General features: G+C 40.0%; 1 protein-coding gene across 3 annotated transcripts in view; it reads right to left on the reverse strand.

The window, feature by feature from the left end:
- Nucleotides 1-9,184, reverse strand: part of card14 (caspase recruitment domain family, member 14) — a 73,110-nt gene extending 63,926 nt beyond the window's left edge. For 2 of the 3 annotated variants that reach the window (XR_008837976.1, XM_056459867.1), the window contains exon 1: nucleotides 8,850-9,184. Coding sequence is in view for 1 of the 3 variants with exons in the window: in XM_056459867.1 (XP_056315842.1) it covers nucleotides 8,850-9,060 (211 nt within the window). In the remaining 2 variants the exon portion in view is untranslated. The remainder of the gene's footprint in view (nucleotides 1-8,849) is intronic. The other variant, XM_056459868.1, reaches the window with a different exon arrangement.
- Between the last annotated feature and the right edge of the window lie 10,200 nt (nucleotides 9,185-19,384).

The following is a 19,384-nucleotide window of genomic DNA, read 5'->3' on the forward strand; positions in this document are numbered from 1 at the left end:
GACCACTGAACACTGATTACGAGATCACGAGTTGAATCACGAGAGACAAAGTTTGTTGAAGTGTGGTAGGAATCACTCAATAATTAATGTAACCTCCAGCAACAGTGTAAAATATGCAAAGAAATCCATCTTACCATACTGCACGACCTAATTAAAGACACTTCCAGAACAGTTCTGATGGTGAGCTTGCCTTTTGGCCCGTTTCCACTGAGTGGTACGGTACGGTTCGGTTTGGTACGCTTTTATGGCGTTTTATGGTATTTTCCACTGTCAAAAAGCGTACCGAACCGAACCGTACCATACCACTTTTTCGCCACCCTTTCGAAACGGTACAAATCAAGAGAAAGGGTACCAAAAGGCGGAGCCACACGCGTAGCTGAACGCTATTGGTTTACAGAGACACGTCATTCGCTTACGCAACAAGCCAGAATGAAAACAAAAAACCCGCCATGTTTGAAATACACAGCGAGAGATTATAGCAGAATTATAAATACATATAATAACGAGCCATGGTCGACCCGGGCTCAAACAAACCTTGTCGTCATCTTGATGAACAGCCACAAAGCCAAGAAGAAGAGCAGATTTACCCTGTGCCCCGTAGTTTTTTACAAGCCAGTCTGAGGCGCGAGCGGTTTCGCTTTCTTGCTTGCGCTCGCGCGCATCTAACATTATATCTGAAATAACAAACTTCTTGAGCTGATGATAATAACCTGCGCTTGATTATTGACGTGCTTTTGAAACCCGATCCTGTCAGACACTGACAAACGCGAGAGTAAAGCATGAAGAAACAAAGGAGAAGCCGGAAAAAAGGAGCACATTATTTTTCAGCAAACATGAACAAAATGCCATGTATAACCAACTTATTATCTTCACCTTTTGGACTAATATGAACTGGGAATGACGGAATTACTCTCTAACAGAGGCTACATGTGCTGCTGAAGATTACATACACAGATAAGAGGTTTTCACTGACTGTAGGCTATATTTTGTGTTGTTTTGAACCTAAATACGGAAGAAATGTCTGCTATATGTAGTTCTTCTGTAGTTGGTAACATATCGGAGACTGTAAAGGGCTGTATGTGTTTATATATGTTCATTTATTTAGTTATTTAATAGAATTACAGACGTTACAGTAGGCTGTTTCGCACTGTCATTGATCTGCAGTTATAATCAACTCATGTTCATTGAAAAGTTAGTAATAAACATTTCTACACAAGTATTTATGTGTATGAAGCATCTGTTTTGTGAGAAGTGCTTTCCATATGATATGTGAATGACCCCTACAGATTTATTGTAGACTTTTCCTCGAGCGAGAATGACGTCGACTAAAACTTTCTGTCATACACTACTCCCACCAAAAGGGTACCCTTGTTAGTGGAAACGCAAGCCTGATAAAGGTGACCCGTACCGAACCTTACCATACCAGTCAGTGGAAACGAGCCATTTGACACAGATCTATCTAGATAAACCCAACCTTTTACAGAAGGTCATGCTTAAGCTTGCCCGAGTTCTCCTGGACATTGGAATCCAAACCATGGAGGCTTATGCGGTGCTTGATGACAGCTGAGAAAGAATTATTGTCCTTCCTCAAATGGTTCGACAAAGTTCCAGAAGTGCTTTCTCTGCAGACAATTCAGCAAAACCATACTAACCTTGATGGGTACACAGTCACCTTTGAGGTTTCTCCATTCACCAAACCAACAGAGAGGTATGTCATACAAAATGCCTATCTGTCTCTGGTTTATGTTTTGCTGAGCCTAACTACCCTGTAGCAGCACTCCAGAAAGCTTACCGCATTCTGAAAAGTCTGCCTTTACAGCTGTTGTCAAGCTGTTACTCCTCATTGGGTCTGACCTGTCACGCCTCCTGATCCCTAAGCAGCCAGTACATAGAGGAGTAGATGGTGGCCCCATTGCTATACTTACCAAGCTTGGCTATGTACTGCAGGGACCAATATGTCCAGTTCAGCCCCCCAAAGGCCTGCAACAATGCCTGCACATTATGACAGCCCCATCAAGTGAAGAGCTGTCTCAGCATGTGGAGCCCTTGTGGCAGATTGACACATTGCCATACAATGAAACGCTGATAACTATTACAATATGTTATATATGGTCAGCAGGATGTGAGGATGTGACTGACCATGTATGGTTAAATTGTAATTTGTAGTGTGTGACATCATTGATATGCGCAAGCATGTGAAGTAAGGGAAAGCACAGAGAAAACCTGCGTTTCTGAGATTCCTTGTTTATGCTTAGTTGAACTTAGCATAAACAGTAACAAGATCACAGCAAGACAAACAATGCCATAACCTCTTGCAGACTACTATTGTCAGAGTAGACATAAATGGTACACAGCGTTATGCTACTTCACTGCTAAGATGTTCCCCCATCACTTTGATTCATGCAGGCATGGAAGCTGTACTTCTCAGCCTCAGAAAACTTGAGAGAAAATTAGCTAAGAATCCTGAACATGCACAGATTTACTGCTCTGAGATCCAAAAGCTTGAATCAGCAGGCTACATTACAAAGATAACACCAGAAGGCAATTCCACAGAGTCACTGTTTATTCCGCACCACCTGGAGCATCATAATGGAAAGGATCATATTGTCTTTAACTGTTCTTAGAGTATAATGGCCAAAGTTTGAATTAGGCCTGTGCTGCTATTTATCTGGAGAAACATGAACAGGGAGGCAGTTCCGGACATTTACGAGTCGCAGGTACTTCTGTTTGGCACAACCTGCAGTGCCATTCCCAAGAAAACAGAGACAGCAGGCCTGACTTAGCTAACATTATGACTCTAATGAGATGCTGGGTAAATGCAGGTGGAGCAAATCAGGATCAGCCACAAACAGGAGCAAACAGTAACATACAGGTCAATACAGATGGCAGGCAGGATAAACAATAAAACAAGGCAAGGGTCAAAACACGGAGAGATTAACATGGAAAATGCTTAGTAATGTTACAGGGTATTTACCAAACAAAACTCAGCAATGTCTGTGAGTGTGTGTGCTGTTTATGCGGTCCATGTATTCAGTCTTGAGTAGCTCTCAACTGTATGTAATCAATGGAGAACCAGGTCAGCAACAACTTCACGAATCAGATTAAAATGTCTGGATGAACTGATCTGAGGTCGCTGCATGTGTTGTGAAGGACAAATCTATCGATCCTCGAAATCATGATCAGCAATACAATAATTGGCTGATGGCACAGTGGCAAAATGACATCATATCATTATTATTCAATTATCCATGTGAGCAAAATTACATAAAATTAGCATTAAACGGTTTGTTAAATATGACACGCAATAACTTTCCACATTTGTTGTGAGCTGCAGGCTTTACATGTTCATGTGTCAAGAGTATTCACCATGTATTTCAATGCATATCAATGTATTTAGTTCTACGTTTAGAGAAGATTTTCTTTACTATAGTAGCCTAGGCCTACTCAAGTTTTTTTAATCGGCAGCCAAGAATAACTGTGTAAATTTATTTTTCATCAAAAAACCATTTTGATATCAGTAAAGGTGTCAATCACCGGCTTATTAGCGGTCAAAACACGTGTATGACTGCATAAATTATTAGGCCTATCCTTTTTTTAAAAAAAGTCGAATATTGTGCATGTACACGTTTGTATCTAAAAAGTTCATTTCAATAATTTTTCTATTTGAACCACCAGGTTGCAGTCTTAGTAGTTTTATTTTGGAGTGCAGATTGCATAAGTTTTATTAATATATATATATTTAACTTTATGTATATAGTTAAAAATATATATTTACTATTTCCCCAAGTGTATATAACTACTGTAAGAAAATATCAGCATTTGGTACATACTTTCAGTATTATCTTTGCTTGAACTGACCCAATCTAATCCCATTTATGAAATGAACCTGCTCCCAAGCAGTTGAGGTACCAGAACTGCTGCTATAACAACAAGTCTCAGATGAATGTTGAAGAACTAAACAATCCTGGATTGTGTCAAATTGTCAATATCTAAATCCAGCTAATTGAGTGATCCACGTACGAAGAACAGACTCCAGGACACCATTACTTAAAAAACTAGATGACGATCTTCAGCGTTGGATGGACTTACACAAATGGATCCAACCAAATTCAGAAAACACATGGCAGGATATTGAACAGTCAATCTGCAAGGACATTAAGACTTCAGTACTACAATTCAGATTCAAGCAATCAAAAAACATCACTATTTTAAAATACCAGCAATAAAAGCAACTCTACAGCCTGGTGGAAATTCTGTCAAATCACAAATTCCCCACTCACACCATCTATGGAATGACCCTGATTTTATAGCTAACAAGCCACTCAACTTCCATACATGAACAGAAAAGGGAATCACACATCTTCAGCATATATTTAATAATAATAACCTGGCACCAACTAAAATTACTCAACTAATCAGTCAATCTAGACCTTTCGCCTCAAGTTTATTAATATATCTTCCTCCAAGAAACTACTCTCCCAAATATACAAAATGATATCAAAATCAGACAACACATTAGTCCTACCAACCACTAAATGGAAATCAGACTTGTCCATTACTCTCAATGCTGCTTTTTGGACACAAATTTGCAAAAATATATATTCCATGACTAAGAATGCTAACTTACAACTTATACAGTATTACTATAGTACAGAAATTTTTAAAAAGGTTTCACCTCAAGAGACATGTTCACATTGCACACAAAACACCCCAGACACATATGTTCATGCCTTGTGGCATTGCAGTTCAATTAAACCACTATGGGAAAAGGTTACTCACTCACTCTCTAGCTTTATGGGATGTCACATCCCACTGTCTCCCTCCCTCTGCATACTAGTTGACATATCCACAATAGATATAAATAATACAAATGGTCAATTTCCCCTGGTGGCTCTAACTATCGCCAAAAAACTATCCTCATGAATTGATAATTAAGAAATACCATGCACAATTTATTGCAGAATACATCTCCATTGAAAACATGTCCACTTCCACTCAAAATAATACATTTGAATTAGATTTATATTGGGTATCCCTTTTAAATTTTCATCAATCATGAATCCATTGATTCTCTTTGTCTACATAAACAGGAGGGGAGAGGATCCACTGCCTCTGGACCCACGGACCCCCCCCCCCCCACTTCTCCACAGCACGCCTTATCCAAGCTTCGACTGTTTGTGGCAGTTCATCCTCTGGGATTTCTGTGCTTTTGTTTGATGACACCAGAGATCAAATGTCCATCGTAGCAGATGTCCATAATGGAGGGAAAGCCGTCATGTTCAGATGACGGACCAGACCCACTTCCACCCTCCAGGGTGCTAAGCGCTGTCATGGATCTGGAGTCAGACAAGATGGCTGTTGTTGCACAGGATGCTTTGGCAGTGGATCAGGAGGTGTCATTACCCCTGGTCCAACTGCCAAATTGATTAGAGGGGTGTGATGTGGAGGTTAATAAGAGAGGTAAATCTTACCAGCTCCCTGCACAGTGAGCTCACACAAGTATGAAGGGTTCCTTTCTCCGCCTGAACCTTGTGCGCTTCAACTCTCTCCTCCCTTGATGGCGGAGTGGCCAGTGGGTACGAGGCTATTCCCTAGGTCGTGGTCGCCAACACCTGGAGGGGTAAGCCATGAAGCTTGCTTTCTTGATGTGCCCACATCCCAGGCAGGTCTATTCAGCAACACTGTCGAAGACTTTAACTTATTCTAAATATTCCCATATTCTGGTAATCAAGGGCCTGGGGGCGTTGGATGGTTGTGCCATTGGTGATGCTTGTGCCCTAACGTCTGACTTGCTCTCGTCCACTTGCAGGCTATAAACTGAACTGATTATAATTAGCCACACTTGTGAGGAGCTGCACTTGCCAACTCATAGCCATTCATTGGCCTTTTTTCTTACTAATGTTAGAGTGTTTGGTCGTCTGGTGTCATGCTGACACAACATCTCCATTTCCTCCTTCAGGAAACGAGGGTAATGAGAGTAACTGAGACATGTCTACTGGTGGTTTGTCAAGCCCCCTCACCTGTGTGAGGCACACTCAGAATTACATGTTTTGAGGTATTTAGATTTGCATGTTTTGAGGTATTTGTGTGGTGGAGAGGAGAGGGAATCACAGTTTTGGGAGAGGGGAATGTGGATAATATTTCAAAGGTGGGTTAGGTAAATGGAACTGAGAGCTCTAACAGCTTGTGGAAAGAAACTTTTGAGTAGTCTAGCCAAGCAGGATCTAATACTCAGAAACCTTCATCCTGGTGGCAAGAGCTGAAAGAGACTGAGATGGAGTCTTTCGTTATACTGGTATCTTTGCTGCAGCACCATCAAAGGAAAATGTCCTGAATGGAGAGAAGAGGGGCACAGATGATCTTCTCAGCTATGTTCAGTATTCACTGAAGGTTGTTTGAGGTCCAGGTGAGATCTTCTGTGATGTGCGTTTCCACTACCACGCCTAAAATGAGTGAGTCAGGGCTAGTCGCGTTTCCACTCTCACTTCCAGGGCCTGATTGGGCCAAAGAGGGGCTTTCTCGGGGCCAGTGGCCGGCCTTTTTCAGCCTGCCGAATACCTTGGGCCAAAAAGGGCCAGCTGGGGCTTTGGGGCAGTATGAAAGGAGAGGCAGACTTAGCCCGAGTCTGGTAAAGATGGCATGCCGTCATTACATTAGTTTTCTGATAACACACAAGTAAATGCGGCAAACAAATAAATAAATAAGTGAAAAAAAACATAGCTGGTTAGTTTAAGATAGGCTGTTCCATAAAACACCTTAGGCTAGGGGACTTTTCTGCTTATGATCACCCTTATGTTTCCCTTTTAAATGTAAGGATGTTGCATAAAATAATAAAGTTTTAATCTATAAGGGACATTTCTGTGCTGCGTCCTTCTTAATGTATCAATAACGCATAATAATCTTTACACCATATTAAAGACACAGCAGCCAGTAAAGGTTGTCGAAAGTTTTTGTCAATTTTAAAAGGTGTGTTTGTGCATGATACGTGCATGTTTAGATGCCTGTGTGAGAGTGTGAGACCGGGCAAAAGAGCGCTTGCTTGAACCTCTTGAACCTTTTTTTCTTTTTTTATTTATTTTGGCGATAATACAAAATATGAATACAACAGAAAAACATAAAACTCTACAAAGTTTTTTTTGTAGGCTCAAGACAATAGTGTCATATCTTGATGAAATAGCCTAAGCTATATTGAAATAATTTAAAGAATTACAAATATCGGATATAATAAAATATCATTAAATAAATAAACCAATATAAAACAAACAAAAGCTAGTTATCAATGTAGGTATATACAATACATATATTAAACCGGTTTAAAGCCATATTAATCTTTCATTTTACAAAGGTCTATCTGAAAAAAAAAAGATTTTAGATAGCTTCTAAAAACAATAAACACCAGAGGAGGTTTAAAATATTATTTATAAAGTATTTGGATACGATAATACTAATCAAATCATGCAAACAGAGCATTTTTTGGGTGAGTGAAACCTTCTTTTCTGTCATCCAGTCCTGCACAGCGCTACTTTACATATGCATTGGGGAAAACTGCAAGTAAAAAATGTGTTCTGTCCTCAAACAAGTGGTTATGTTTTTATATGACGTGGTTAAATGTAAAAATAAAATTTTAAATGTAGAGCTATATTAGTGAATAACTGCTGAGCGCAACAAAATATAGACTATATTTTATTAGTTGCTCTTATGTGCTGAAACACAACACTTTCTTTTACTTAAGATCACCGAATAATATGCAACATCCTTAAAAAAGCATGTTGTGTCACATAGCCTAGGGAAAAATTTATATTTTTTTGGGCTGAATGTTCGACGATGTCTATCAAAACGAGCATGTTATAAAATACATTTTATACAGAGTTATTACCGGAGAATTTCTGTGGTTTTATATTATGGATGGGTGCGCTCACTGCACTGGGTCTCTCCGTTAGTGGCGAGACCACTCGATGCACAATGCCAACAGTCGGTCAGTGAGTAAACAAATATAATGAATGTTTGCGTGACACGCTGCGAAGGCTGTGGAGATTGCTTTATATCGTTTTAGTCATTTGGGATGCAGTGACACGCAGTCAAATATTTCACAGATCAGCCACTTTTGACACTCATAAACAATCATAAAGTTCTCGTGCTGCAGGAATTAGAAGATTTGCTGAAAGTGCAGCTGTGGTGCAGTGAGGGGTTTGTTAATGTTCATTAAACTGTAAGAATGATAAATAAATCCATATGAAACAGTCCCTTAAAGTCACGTCTCATGTCCAGTTTCGGGCTCAGGCGCGCTTTGCACTCACACTACAAGCGTACCGCGCCAATGCCCAAGTGAACCGCACTTTGGCACACCTCTTTCAACCGGGCCAGGGCCGGCCAACTGAACCGTGCCTGAGCCCGATTCAGAGCACTCACACTTCTCAAATGATCCGGGAAACGGGCCTGGGCACGGTACCATAATGTGAGTACGCCCTTAAATTCAGAATGCAAGTATTTTACTTTGCAAACAAATTATATGATTTCAGGACATTTACAACAGAGATTCAAATATAACATATTGAGTCCTTTTTAGAGTTTGAAAGGCTGTGCTCACCACAAATGTTGTATAGCAAGAACATCTGAGTAATTCTTAAAATTGTCTACTTTTGTATTTCACAGGTTATTATACAGACTTATTATTTATTATAGTCTATTGATTGTTGGGCGGCGCTTTTTGGTTTTCAGCGGTTTTTCGACAGCTTTTGGGCTGGAAACAGTCAGCAACATTTGGCAACACTGGTAGTAGTAGTAGTATTAGTAGTAGTAGCATGAAAATGGTATACAGTATATCAAGCATCACTCATTAGGTTTCTTACTGGTCCTCATGGAGCGGTTGATCAATGTGAGACAGTTGAGAATCTCATCCTCATCCAGGTCAGTAAGGACACGTGCCTGCCGAAGGTAAGGTATGAGAACACAGGGACGTGTACCAAGACAGATGGCATGACGGTTATCATTGATAAGACCCCACAGTTCTTCTTCCTGTAGATCCTTCAGGTCTGGACTGTCCAGGACACTTTCCGCCATTCTGAAATCCCTAATTCCGACTCTTTATCAAATACATATACAAGAGAGGATTTTACACAATACAAAACAAACAATACAAAACAAACAAAAAAAACTAGATACTAGAAAAAAACGTCTCTAAATGTAGGCATAAACACAGCAGAGTGAAATGAGAAAGAGTGAAATCACAAGGAAGTTATGTCAAATCTCCTCCCCCTTCACACTCACAGGTACGTGAAGAAACCTGAAAGACAAGAAAAGATTTTTCCCGACAACACACACCCATATACGCACAAAAATTGTGTGAATTTCCCCTTCTATAAAAAAAGAGTCACACAAACATTTTAAACATTATTTAAAGATGCCAAAAATAAATAAATGCTTATTTTAATTACTAGTAGAATAATACTATGTAGTTGCTCATATTACCATTATCACCTAAGCTAACAGATATTTTTTTTTACAAACCACAATATATCTAGCAAAATACATACACATCAGCTGTTCTTGCATAACCTTTCTGAGTAAAGCAAGTTCTTATTATCTAAAGCAAATGAAAAACACTGTTAATGGGTACAAAGTCCAAAAGGAAACAAGGAAATTAAAAGAGGATTCTAAAGTTTATGGGAAATTGTATGTTACGTGCACATCCTTTGCTGGTATTGATGTACCATTGCAGTGATATGACGATGTTCAAATGCATAATCTGCTTATCACTTATTTTTTTTACTGTAATTCCAGTTAGTCACAATTTTCCTGCCATACTTATGACTCACATCTCCCACATTCTCATGGCCCACATACTGCATGCATTGACAACGGTGATGACTCAACTGGAGTCTGATTGACATAAGAACCCAGCTGGACTAGATCTGGGCCACATCTCAGAAAGAGGATGACCAAAATCTGACCTAAGCAGCTGATTAGAGCCTCCATATCCACTCCTTTCAATTTTCTGTTTGTTTTTGGCGGATAAATTGTGAATATATATTTTTTTGCATAATAGACTGATGTGTATATATATATATATATATATATATATATATATATATATATATATATATATATATATATATATATATATATATATATATATGCTTTACTGTTGGCACGGTATTGGACAGGTGATGAGCAGTGCCTGGTTTTCTCCACACATAGCACTTACAGTAAAAAATTTTATCAGAGAATCTTATTTTAATAATCTTATCTATTACTCACCATTTTAGCAAACTCCATGCAGGCTTTCATGTGTCTTGCACTGAGGAGAGGCTTCTGTCTGCCATAAAGCCCAGACAGGTGAAAGGCTGCAGTGATGTTTGACTTTTTACAACTTTCTCCCATCTCCCGACTTCATCTCTGGAGCTCAGCCACAGTGATCTTTCTCCCACCATAGCTCTTCTCCCCCGATAGCTCAGTTTGGCTGGACAGCCAGCTCTAGGACGGGTTCTGGTCATCCCAAATGTATTCCATTTAAGCATTATGGAGGCCACTGTGCTCTTGGGAACCTTAAGTGCAGCAGAATGTTTTTGTTACCTTGGCCAGATCTTTGCCTAGCCACAATTCTGTCTCTGAGCTCTTCAGGCAGTTCCTTTGACTTCATGATTCTTATTTGCTCTGACATGCATTGTAAGCTGTAAGGTCTTATGAACTTAAAACAAATGGCTGCAATTTAACAAAAGTGAAAAATTTTAAGAGGGGTCTGAATACATTCTGTACCCACTGTATATACATAATAATCAGCTAATAATAATAATAATAATAACAATAATAATAATAAATCAGTTTATTATTATAATATAAGTGGAAAAAAATTATATGTGTAAATTACACTATGGTAAGCTTGTACTAAGTTTGATTGAAAATTTCAGATCTGATAGTACCCAACAAGTGGTCTTTTGCTGCCCTTCAGTGGCTATAATGGTCATTTCAAACAGAATTGAACCTTGAAGAACAGTTGTAAACCTTACATTTTGCTATTTTTTTAGAATCATATGTCACATGCTTAAATAACTAATGTTTTGAGATTTCTATTAGGATTTACAGGCTTACATCATGTCATAAATATTTTCTAAATTATCATGGTAAGGCCTTTAACCTTTTTGATAATTTTTTTTATCTGGGCAGTCCAGAGATTTGTAAAATACTGGTTATGCTGATGTAGAGCAAAAAATGGACTAGTTTTATTTTATTTTTTACATATTGATGAATCTTTAATGAATGATTTGAATGGTAGCTTCGCTGCGTTTGTTTGGAGTTTAGATTCGCAATTTACATTTTTATCATAAAATACCTCCTCATTCACTAAATATTTATCTCTCCTACTTGGGGTGAACAATCCCTTAACACACTCATACAAACAAATCTACTTTTAAACGTTCTGTCTCTCGAGCATCCGCCTGGTGTTTGTAGCTTTAGCCTGCTAGCACCGCTGGTCAGCTAAAGCTACCGACCTCTTTCACTCACTTATTTTCTCACTTACTGGCTTTGCTCTTCACCTTGTACAATGTCGCTTGCGTGTCTGTCCTTGAGTGCAGGAGAAGCATCGATGGAGGCGCTGGAGCTGGAGCTGGAAGCAGTGGAGTCCCAGATTCGCTCGCTGGAGACGAAGCGAGAGGGCATCAGGGCTATGCTCTTAACCCGTACTCGCTCGTCTGAGGTAAGTGTTCGATACAACGACAATCCTCCTGCTTCCTCAACCCCGTGTGCTTCTCTGTCCAGGCCCAGCGCACCGAGGACGCGGTTCGCCCAGGCGTCGTTCACGCCGACACCCGGCTACCACGGCCCCTGGGTGCAGCCGCGTAAGGTGCTTACCAGGTCCCAGGGCAGAACGTCTCCTCCTCAGGAGTTCGAGATCCCCACGGAGAACCGCTTCACCCCTCCCCGCGAGAAGGGTCGCGATGTGGCCATCATTGGCGACTCAATCGTGCGCCACGTCCGCTCCGCTTCCACCAAAGGTAACAAAGTACGCACTTTCTGCTTCCCTGGTGCCCGAGTTAAGAATATTTCTGCACAGATACCTACTATCCTGAGCGCTGCCGAGAGCCTCGGTGCCGTCGTCCTCCACGTGGGGACGAACGACACCGGGCTCCGGCAGACGGAGATCCTGAAGAAGGACTTCAGGAGCCTGATCATCACTGGACCCCTGCTGGACCCCCTGCAGTTCGCCTATAGAGCAAACCGGTCTGTGGATGATGCAGTCAACATGGGACTGCATTATACCCTACAACATCTGGACAAACCAGGGAACTACGCAAGGATTCTGTTTGTGGACTTCAGTTTAACACTGTTTTGCCTTTAACACCATCGTCCCATCACTGCTTGAGTACAAACTGGCCCAGCTCTCTGTTCCTAGCTCTGTCTGTCAATGGATCACCAGCTTTCTGACAGATAGACAACAGCTAGTCAGAATGGGCAAAATCACATCCGACAGCCGCACCATCAGCACTGGTGCCCCCCAGGGATGTGTTCTTTCTCCACTGCTCTTCTCCCTGTACACCAACGACTGCACTGCAAAAGACCCTCCATCAAACTCATTAAGTTTGCAGACGACACTACTGTTATCGGCCTCATCCAGAACGGTGACGAGTCTGCATACAGACAAGAGGTGGAGCGGCTGGCGTTATGGTGCAGATACAACAACCTGGAGCTGAACAAGCTAAAAACAGTGGAGATGATAGTGGACTTCAGGAGAAACCCCCCTGCACTCCCCCCACTCACCATCATGAACAGCACTGTGGCTGCAGTAGAGTCATTCAGGTTCCTGGGCACCACCATCTCTCAGGATCTGAAGTGGGACATTCATATAGACTCTATTGTGAAGAAAGCCCAGCAGAGACTGTACTTCCTTCGTCAGCTGAGGAAGTTCAACCTGCCACAGGAGCTACTCGTACAGTTCTACTCAGCTGTCATCCAATCCATCCTCTGCACTTCAATCACCGTCTGGTTCGGCTCAGCTGCCAAAACCGACCTCCGTAGACTACAGCGAATAGTCCGGACTGCTGAACGAATCACTGGCACAACCCTTCCTACACTTCAAGAACTGTACTCTTCCAGAGTGAGTAAAAGGGCTCACAAAATCACTCTGGACGCCTCACACCCAGCACACTACCTGTTCGAACTGTTACTGTCTGGTTGGCGCTTCAGAGCCCCAAGCACAAAAACAGCCAGACACAGGAAAAGTTTCTTTCCTCAGGCTGTCTACCTTATGAACAGTTAAATATTCCCCTACTGTGCAATAAATATGTGCAATACTTTGTCATACACACTTGTACACAGCACCTTATATCAATGTACAATGCAATACTCTCTACATTCGCACTTGTACACAGCACCTTATAACCTGTATATTTATAACACGCTGTACATACAACTCAACATCCAGGTTTCTTCACTAACCGCATCTGTTTAATGTTCATCATTTTTTATTAATCTTATTTTATTTTTTTCAGATTTATTTTGTGTTGTCACATGTCACTTTATGTACACTGGAAGCTTCTGTAGCCAAAACAAATTCCTTGTGTGTGTGAAGCACACTTGGCAATAAAACTGATTCTGATTCTGATTCTGATCGAGACGGTTCGACACACCTCGCCCGCCACGCAGATCATCGTTTCTGGACCGCTTCCTACCTACCGCCGAGGAAATGAAAGGTTCAGTAGACTTTTTGCTCTGAATGAATGGCTATTAACATGGTGTGAAGAACAGAAATTGCTCTTTGCCAATAACTGGAATCTTTTCTGGGAGCGTCCTAGGCTTTTCCGCGCTGACGGGCTGCACCCCAGTCGAGCTGGAGCTGAACTCCTATCGGACAACATCTGCAGAACACTTCGCTCTATCTGACTAGTAAGTAAAAACTCACAAAATTCACAATTTAGCCATACAGAGTCCCACATAAATAACAGTAATGCATACCTAGCTAACCCCATAGAGACTGTGTCTGTTCCTCGCATTATTAGATCAAGAAACAAACGTACTGTGTGCTCCAGAAATAATCTATTAAGAATTAAACCAGAAAAAGCACTAAAAAGTGAAAATACAAATTTCATGAAGCTTGGTCTCCTAAACATCAGGTCACTAGCACCTAAAGCACTTATCATAAATGAAATAATTACAGATAACAATCTTAATGCACTTTGTCTCACTGAAACCTGGCTGAAACAAAATGACTATATTAGTTTAAATGAAGCAACTCCTCCAGGATTCTTATATAAATATGAGTCTCGTCAAACTGGTCGTGGTGGTGTAGTTGCGTCAATCTTTAGTGATATTCTTAATGTTAATCAGAGAAACGGACTTATGTTTAGCTCCTTTGAAGTATTAGCGCTTAATGTTGTCCTTCTAAACACTATGCAAAAACCTATGTTATCTCTCACTCTAATCACCATATATAGACCCCCAGGACCCTATGTCAATTTTCTAAAAGTTTTCTGATTTTATTTCTGACTTACTAGTTAAAACTGATAAAATACTAATTGTAGGAGACTTTAACATCCACATAGATGACGCTAACGACACATTAGGGCTCGCGTTTATGGACTTACTGCTCTCACTAGGAATAAAGCAAAATGTTATTGGTCCAACCCATCGCCTAAAGCATACACTAGATCTAATTCTGTTTTTATGGAATTGAGGTCATTGATGTAGACATTATACCACAAAGTGATGATATTACAGACCACTACCTCTTACTATATAAGCTGTGTTTACCTGAAATTAGCAGATCTGCTAAGATGTATCGCTCTAGTAGAACTATTGTTCCAGCCACCAAAGATGAATTTATAAATAACTTACCTGATCTTTCTCTACTTCGAAATGCACCCGCAAACGCAAATGACCTTGATGTAGTAACCAGCAGTATGGATGCCATCTTTACTAGCACTCTAAATACTGTGGCACCCATCAAACTAAAAAGGCTAGAGAGAATAAAACTACACCATGGTATAATAGTCGTACCCGAGCTCTCAAAACAGCAACCCGTGCCCTGGAACGTAAATGGAAAAAACTAATTTAGAAGTCTTAAGAATTGCATACAAAGACAGTATGTCCAGCTATAGGAGGGCTTTAAAATCTGCCAGGGCTAAGCACCTCTGCAAACTGATAGAAAATAATCATAACAATCCTAGATTCTTATTTAACACCATTGCTAAATTAACAAATAATCAAAACAAAATGTTCCACCGCAAATTAGTAGTGATGACTTCATGAATTTTTTCAGTGATAAAATAGAAGGCTTTAGACAAAAAATAGGAGATATTAACCTTTCTGCACCGCCTTATACTTCAGATCCAGTAAACACGCCACTGAATCTAAATAACCTACAGTGCTTTAAAATCATAGAACAGGAAGAGCTAGATAAATGTATAAATAGTTCTAAATCAGCTACGTGTATATTGGACCCAATTCCAACAAAGTTACTGAAAGAATTGCTACCTGTTATAGGAGAACCTCTTCTTAACATTATCAACTCTTCTTTATCTTTAGGCCATGTTCCAAATCCTTATAAGTTAGCTGTTATTAAACCTATTATTAAGAAACCTCAACTGGACCCCAGCAACTTAACTAATTATAGGCCTATTTCAAATCTTCCATTTATGTCTAAAATACTAGAAAAAGTTGTTTCTGCTTAATTATGCTTCTTTCTGCAAACAAACAATGTTTTTGAAGTGTTTCAGTCAGGTTTCAGAGCTCATCACAGTACAGAAACTACATTAGTGAAAATAACCAACGATTTACTCTTAGCTGCTGACCAAGGGTGCATCTCGCTATTAGTTCTACTTGATCTTAGTGCGGCATTTGACACCATTGACCATGGTATCCTTATTAATCGCTTAAAGTCTACAGGTGTCCAGGGACAGGCCCTACAATGGTTTAAGTCATACTTATCTGACCGTTACCAGTTTGTGAATATTAATGGACAGCCTTCACAAATCAGCCCAGTAAAATACGGGGTTCCCCAAGGATCAGTTTTAGGCCCTTTTCTGTTTACAATATACATGCTACCCCTGGGAGACATTATTAGAAGACATGGGATCAGCTTTTACTGCTATGCAGACGATACTCAATTATATATTTCAACTAAACCTGACGAGACGTCTAAACTGTCCAAGCTAACTGAGTGTATTAAAGATGTTAAAGACTGGATGACCAACAATTATCTTCTCTTAAACTAAAGACAAAACAGAATTATTACTTATTGGGCCTAAATCCTGTACACAGCAGATCTCACAACTCGACCTACAATTAGAGGGATACAAAGTTAGCGTTAGCTCTACTATAAAAGATCTGGGTGTTATATTAGACAGCAGTTTAACTTTTAAAAATCATATATCCCATGTCACAAAAACTGCTTTCTTTCATCTGAGAAATATTGCTAAGTTACGAAGTATGCTATCCATCTCAGATGCAGAAAAGCTAGTCCATGCTTTTATGACTTCTAGGCTGGACTACTGTAATGCACTGTTTGCTGGCTGCCCAGCATCCTCTATTAACAAACTTCAATTAGTACAAAATGCAGCTGCCAGAGTTCTTACCAGGTCTAGAAAATTTGATCACATCACCCCAATTTTATCCTCCTTACACTGGCTGCCGGTTAAGTTTCGTATTGAATTTAAAATATTGCTTCTTACATATAAAGCTTTAAATAATCTAGCTCCTGTTTATCTAACCAATCTTCTGTCTCGCTACAATCCAACTCGCTCTTTAAGGTCTCAAAACTTAGGGCTTCTGGTAGTACCTAGAATAGCAAAGTCGAGTAAAGGAGGTCGAGCCTTCTCATTTATAGATTCTAAACTCTGGAATAGCCTTCCAGATAACGTCTGAGGCTCAGACACACTCTCCCAATTCAAAACTAGATTAAAGACCTATCTGTTCAGTAAAGCATACACTTAGTGCACCACTTAGGGGGCTTCCACACAGGTTCTGCATCTTGTTGATATACACTGTGAACATCAGCTACGCTAATTATTTTCTTTATTGTCCATTTCCACCTGGGGATACTCTTCCCGAGGCCCTCAGACTATGCAGAGTCACTGATTCGATCCAAGACCAACGACGAGATGATCCCAAGGTTTCCATATCCTGGACCAGGCCGAATCCTGAGCAGCTACTGTGAGGGTCATGGAAGAGTGGAGAACATGAGACTGATTCCCGTGACGCTCCAGAGACAGACGAGTCTTCGCTGAGGCCAGCTTACAGCCTCCGCCACTGAGACTGCAGCTCTGCACAAGACGTTTGGCCGGCGGAGAAATTAAAATGATCGTGCCCAACTGAGCCTGGTTTCTCTCAAGGTTTTTTTTCTTCACTTCTGCCATTAGTGAAGTTTTTTTTCCCTCTCCGCTGTCGCCACTGGCTTGCATGGTTCAGGATCTATAGAGCTGCGCATCGTTGGATTTGCTCTTCAATATTTGGACTCTCAGTAGTGATTATTAAACCACACTGAACTGAGGGACTAGTATGCAAAAGTATTTTTTCACATATTGATATATCTTTAATATATTGAGTGACTGCAGTGATTTTTATGTTAAAATATTTAGTATGAGCAGCCCTATCATATGATATGTATTTTGGATGCCTGTGCAAAACTGTGTATAATACACAATTTAGAATATATTGGCTAACTTCTTTTTAAAATATGGCCACCGAGTTTCGTTTCAATCTGCCATCATTAAGCATTGCTCAATATTATTTGGATGATGGTGGCCATGTTTTCATTCATTTCACCTTGGACAGCTGATAAAGTTTTTGTGATGTTATAGCGCCAGCATGAGACCAAAGTCTGCAAGTTTTGTGATGTCACCTCACAATAATGAGTTACATAATTGACCTCTGGCTACACAAGTGGTAGTGACTGTGGCGACCCGATGTGGGTGTGTCGTGCAATGTGACAAAGTTGAGAATGCAACAGGCTGGTGCAGAGGCCAGTTGTATTCTCTGTGCTGGGTACCTACTGTACACACCCCCACGTTTATGGGAGATAAATAGCTGCAATGACAGAGAATAAAGTTGTTTTTTTTTGGATCATCTTTGTAATTAAATGTACTGATTCCATTTATATTTAGTGTTTTCCCAGCAGCATGTAAACTCATTTGCTCTTGGTGAATGTCATCATAAATGTTACTCAAAAAACCTCAAGGTGGGAACGCCCACTATCAACTTCAATCACCACCCAGAGCGATAGGCAGCTACAAATTCGCTGTTAGTGTGAATGAGACATTAGTTGCTTGCAGATAGCTCACTCTCTCCAAACATAAATCTCTTCTCCACTTCAGTTGAAACTGTTGTCATTTCTTAAGTAGCCATGATTCGTTGTTTAATCATCCAAGCTGATATTGATAATTAGTTGACTTTAATATTTTAATCGACTTAATTTTTGATTATTTTCATTTTACTTTTCAAATTTAATTTTCAGGATTTGACTACAATAAGCACTGTAATTAAACCACTAAATTACAAACTTTTATTTAAAATAAAGAAAATATTAGTTTAGAAACAGAATATTTAGCATATGGAAACAATAATTTTCAGAATCAGAATCAGTTTTATTGCCAAGTGTGCTTCACACACACAAGGAATTTGTTTTGTACATGTGTTGTACATTTGTGTTCGATAGCCAATGTAAGGAACATCATGTGCATATACTAATAAATGCTCACAGTTCATTCTTACTGTACTCTGCCTCCAGCCCGATATGCTGAATGTGCTTTTTAATCTTTTCCCCCTTCATCAATGTAAAGCTGCCCTGTCACAGTTCATTCATTCAATTTCCTTCAGCTTAGTCCCCCTTTCAGGGGTCGCCACAGCGGATGCCTTTACAGCTACAACCCAATACTGGAAAACACCCATACACTACAGCCAATTTTATCTAATTCACTTATACTGCTTGTCTTTGGACTGTGGGGGAAACCGGAGCACTCAGAGAAAACCCATGCGAACACATGCAAACTCCACACAGAAATGCCAACTGGCCCAGCCAGGACTCGAACCAGCAACCTTGTGAGGCGACAGTGTTAACCGCTAAGCCACCCTGCCACCTGCTCTGACATAATCGCTTGACTGATTTGTAATTCTTTTGAAAATCATGATTGTTCAATTTCTATCTTTGCCTAATCTCAGATGGTCAGACAGTGATAATTTTTTTATTAAATGTTAAAATATTGGAGTCTGGATGCTGGAAATCCAAGCACTGATGTGAACTTCATGATTTGGTAAAATATTAATTTCAGTGCTAATACATGAGTTCAAATGATGCTTGGATCTGGAAACAGTTTTCCACACATCAAAAACGAATCAGCGGATAGGTTTGGAAGAAGAAAAAAAAAAGAAACATTGCTGAAGAGATATATAACAA

Source organism: Danio aesculapii, chromosome 6 (genome assembly GCF_903798145.1).
Source record: "Danio aesculapii chromosome 6, fDanAes4.1, whole genome shotgun sequence".
NCBI lineage: Eukaryota > Metazoa > Chordata > Actinopteri > Cypriniformes > Danionidae > Danio > Danio aesculapii.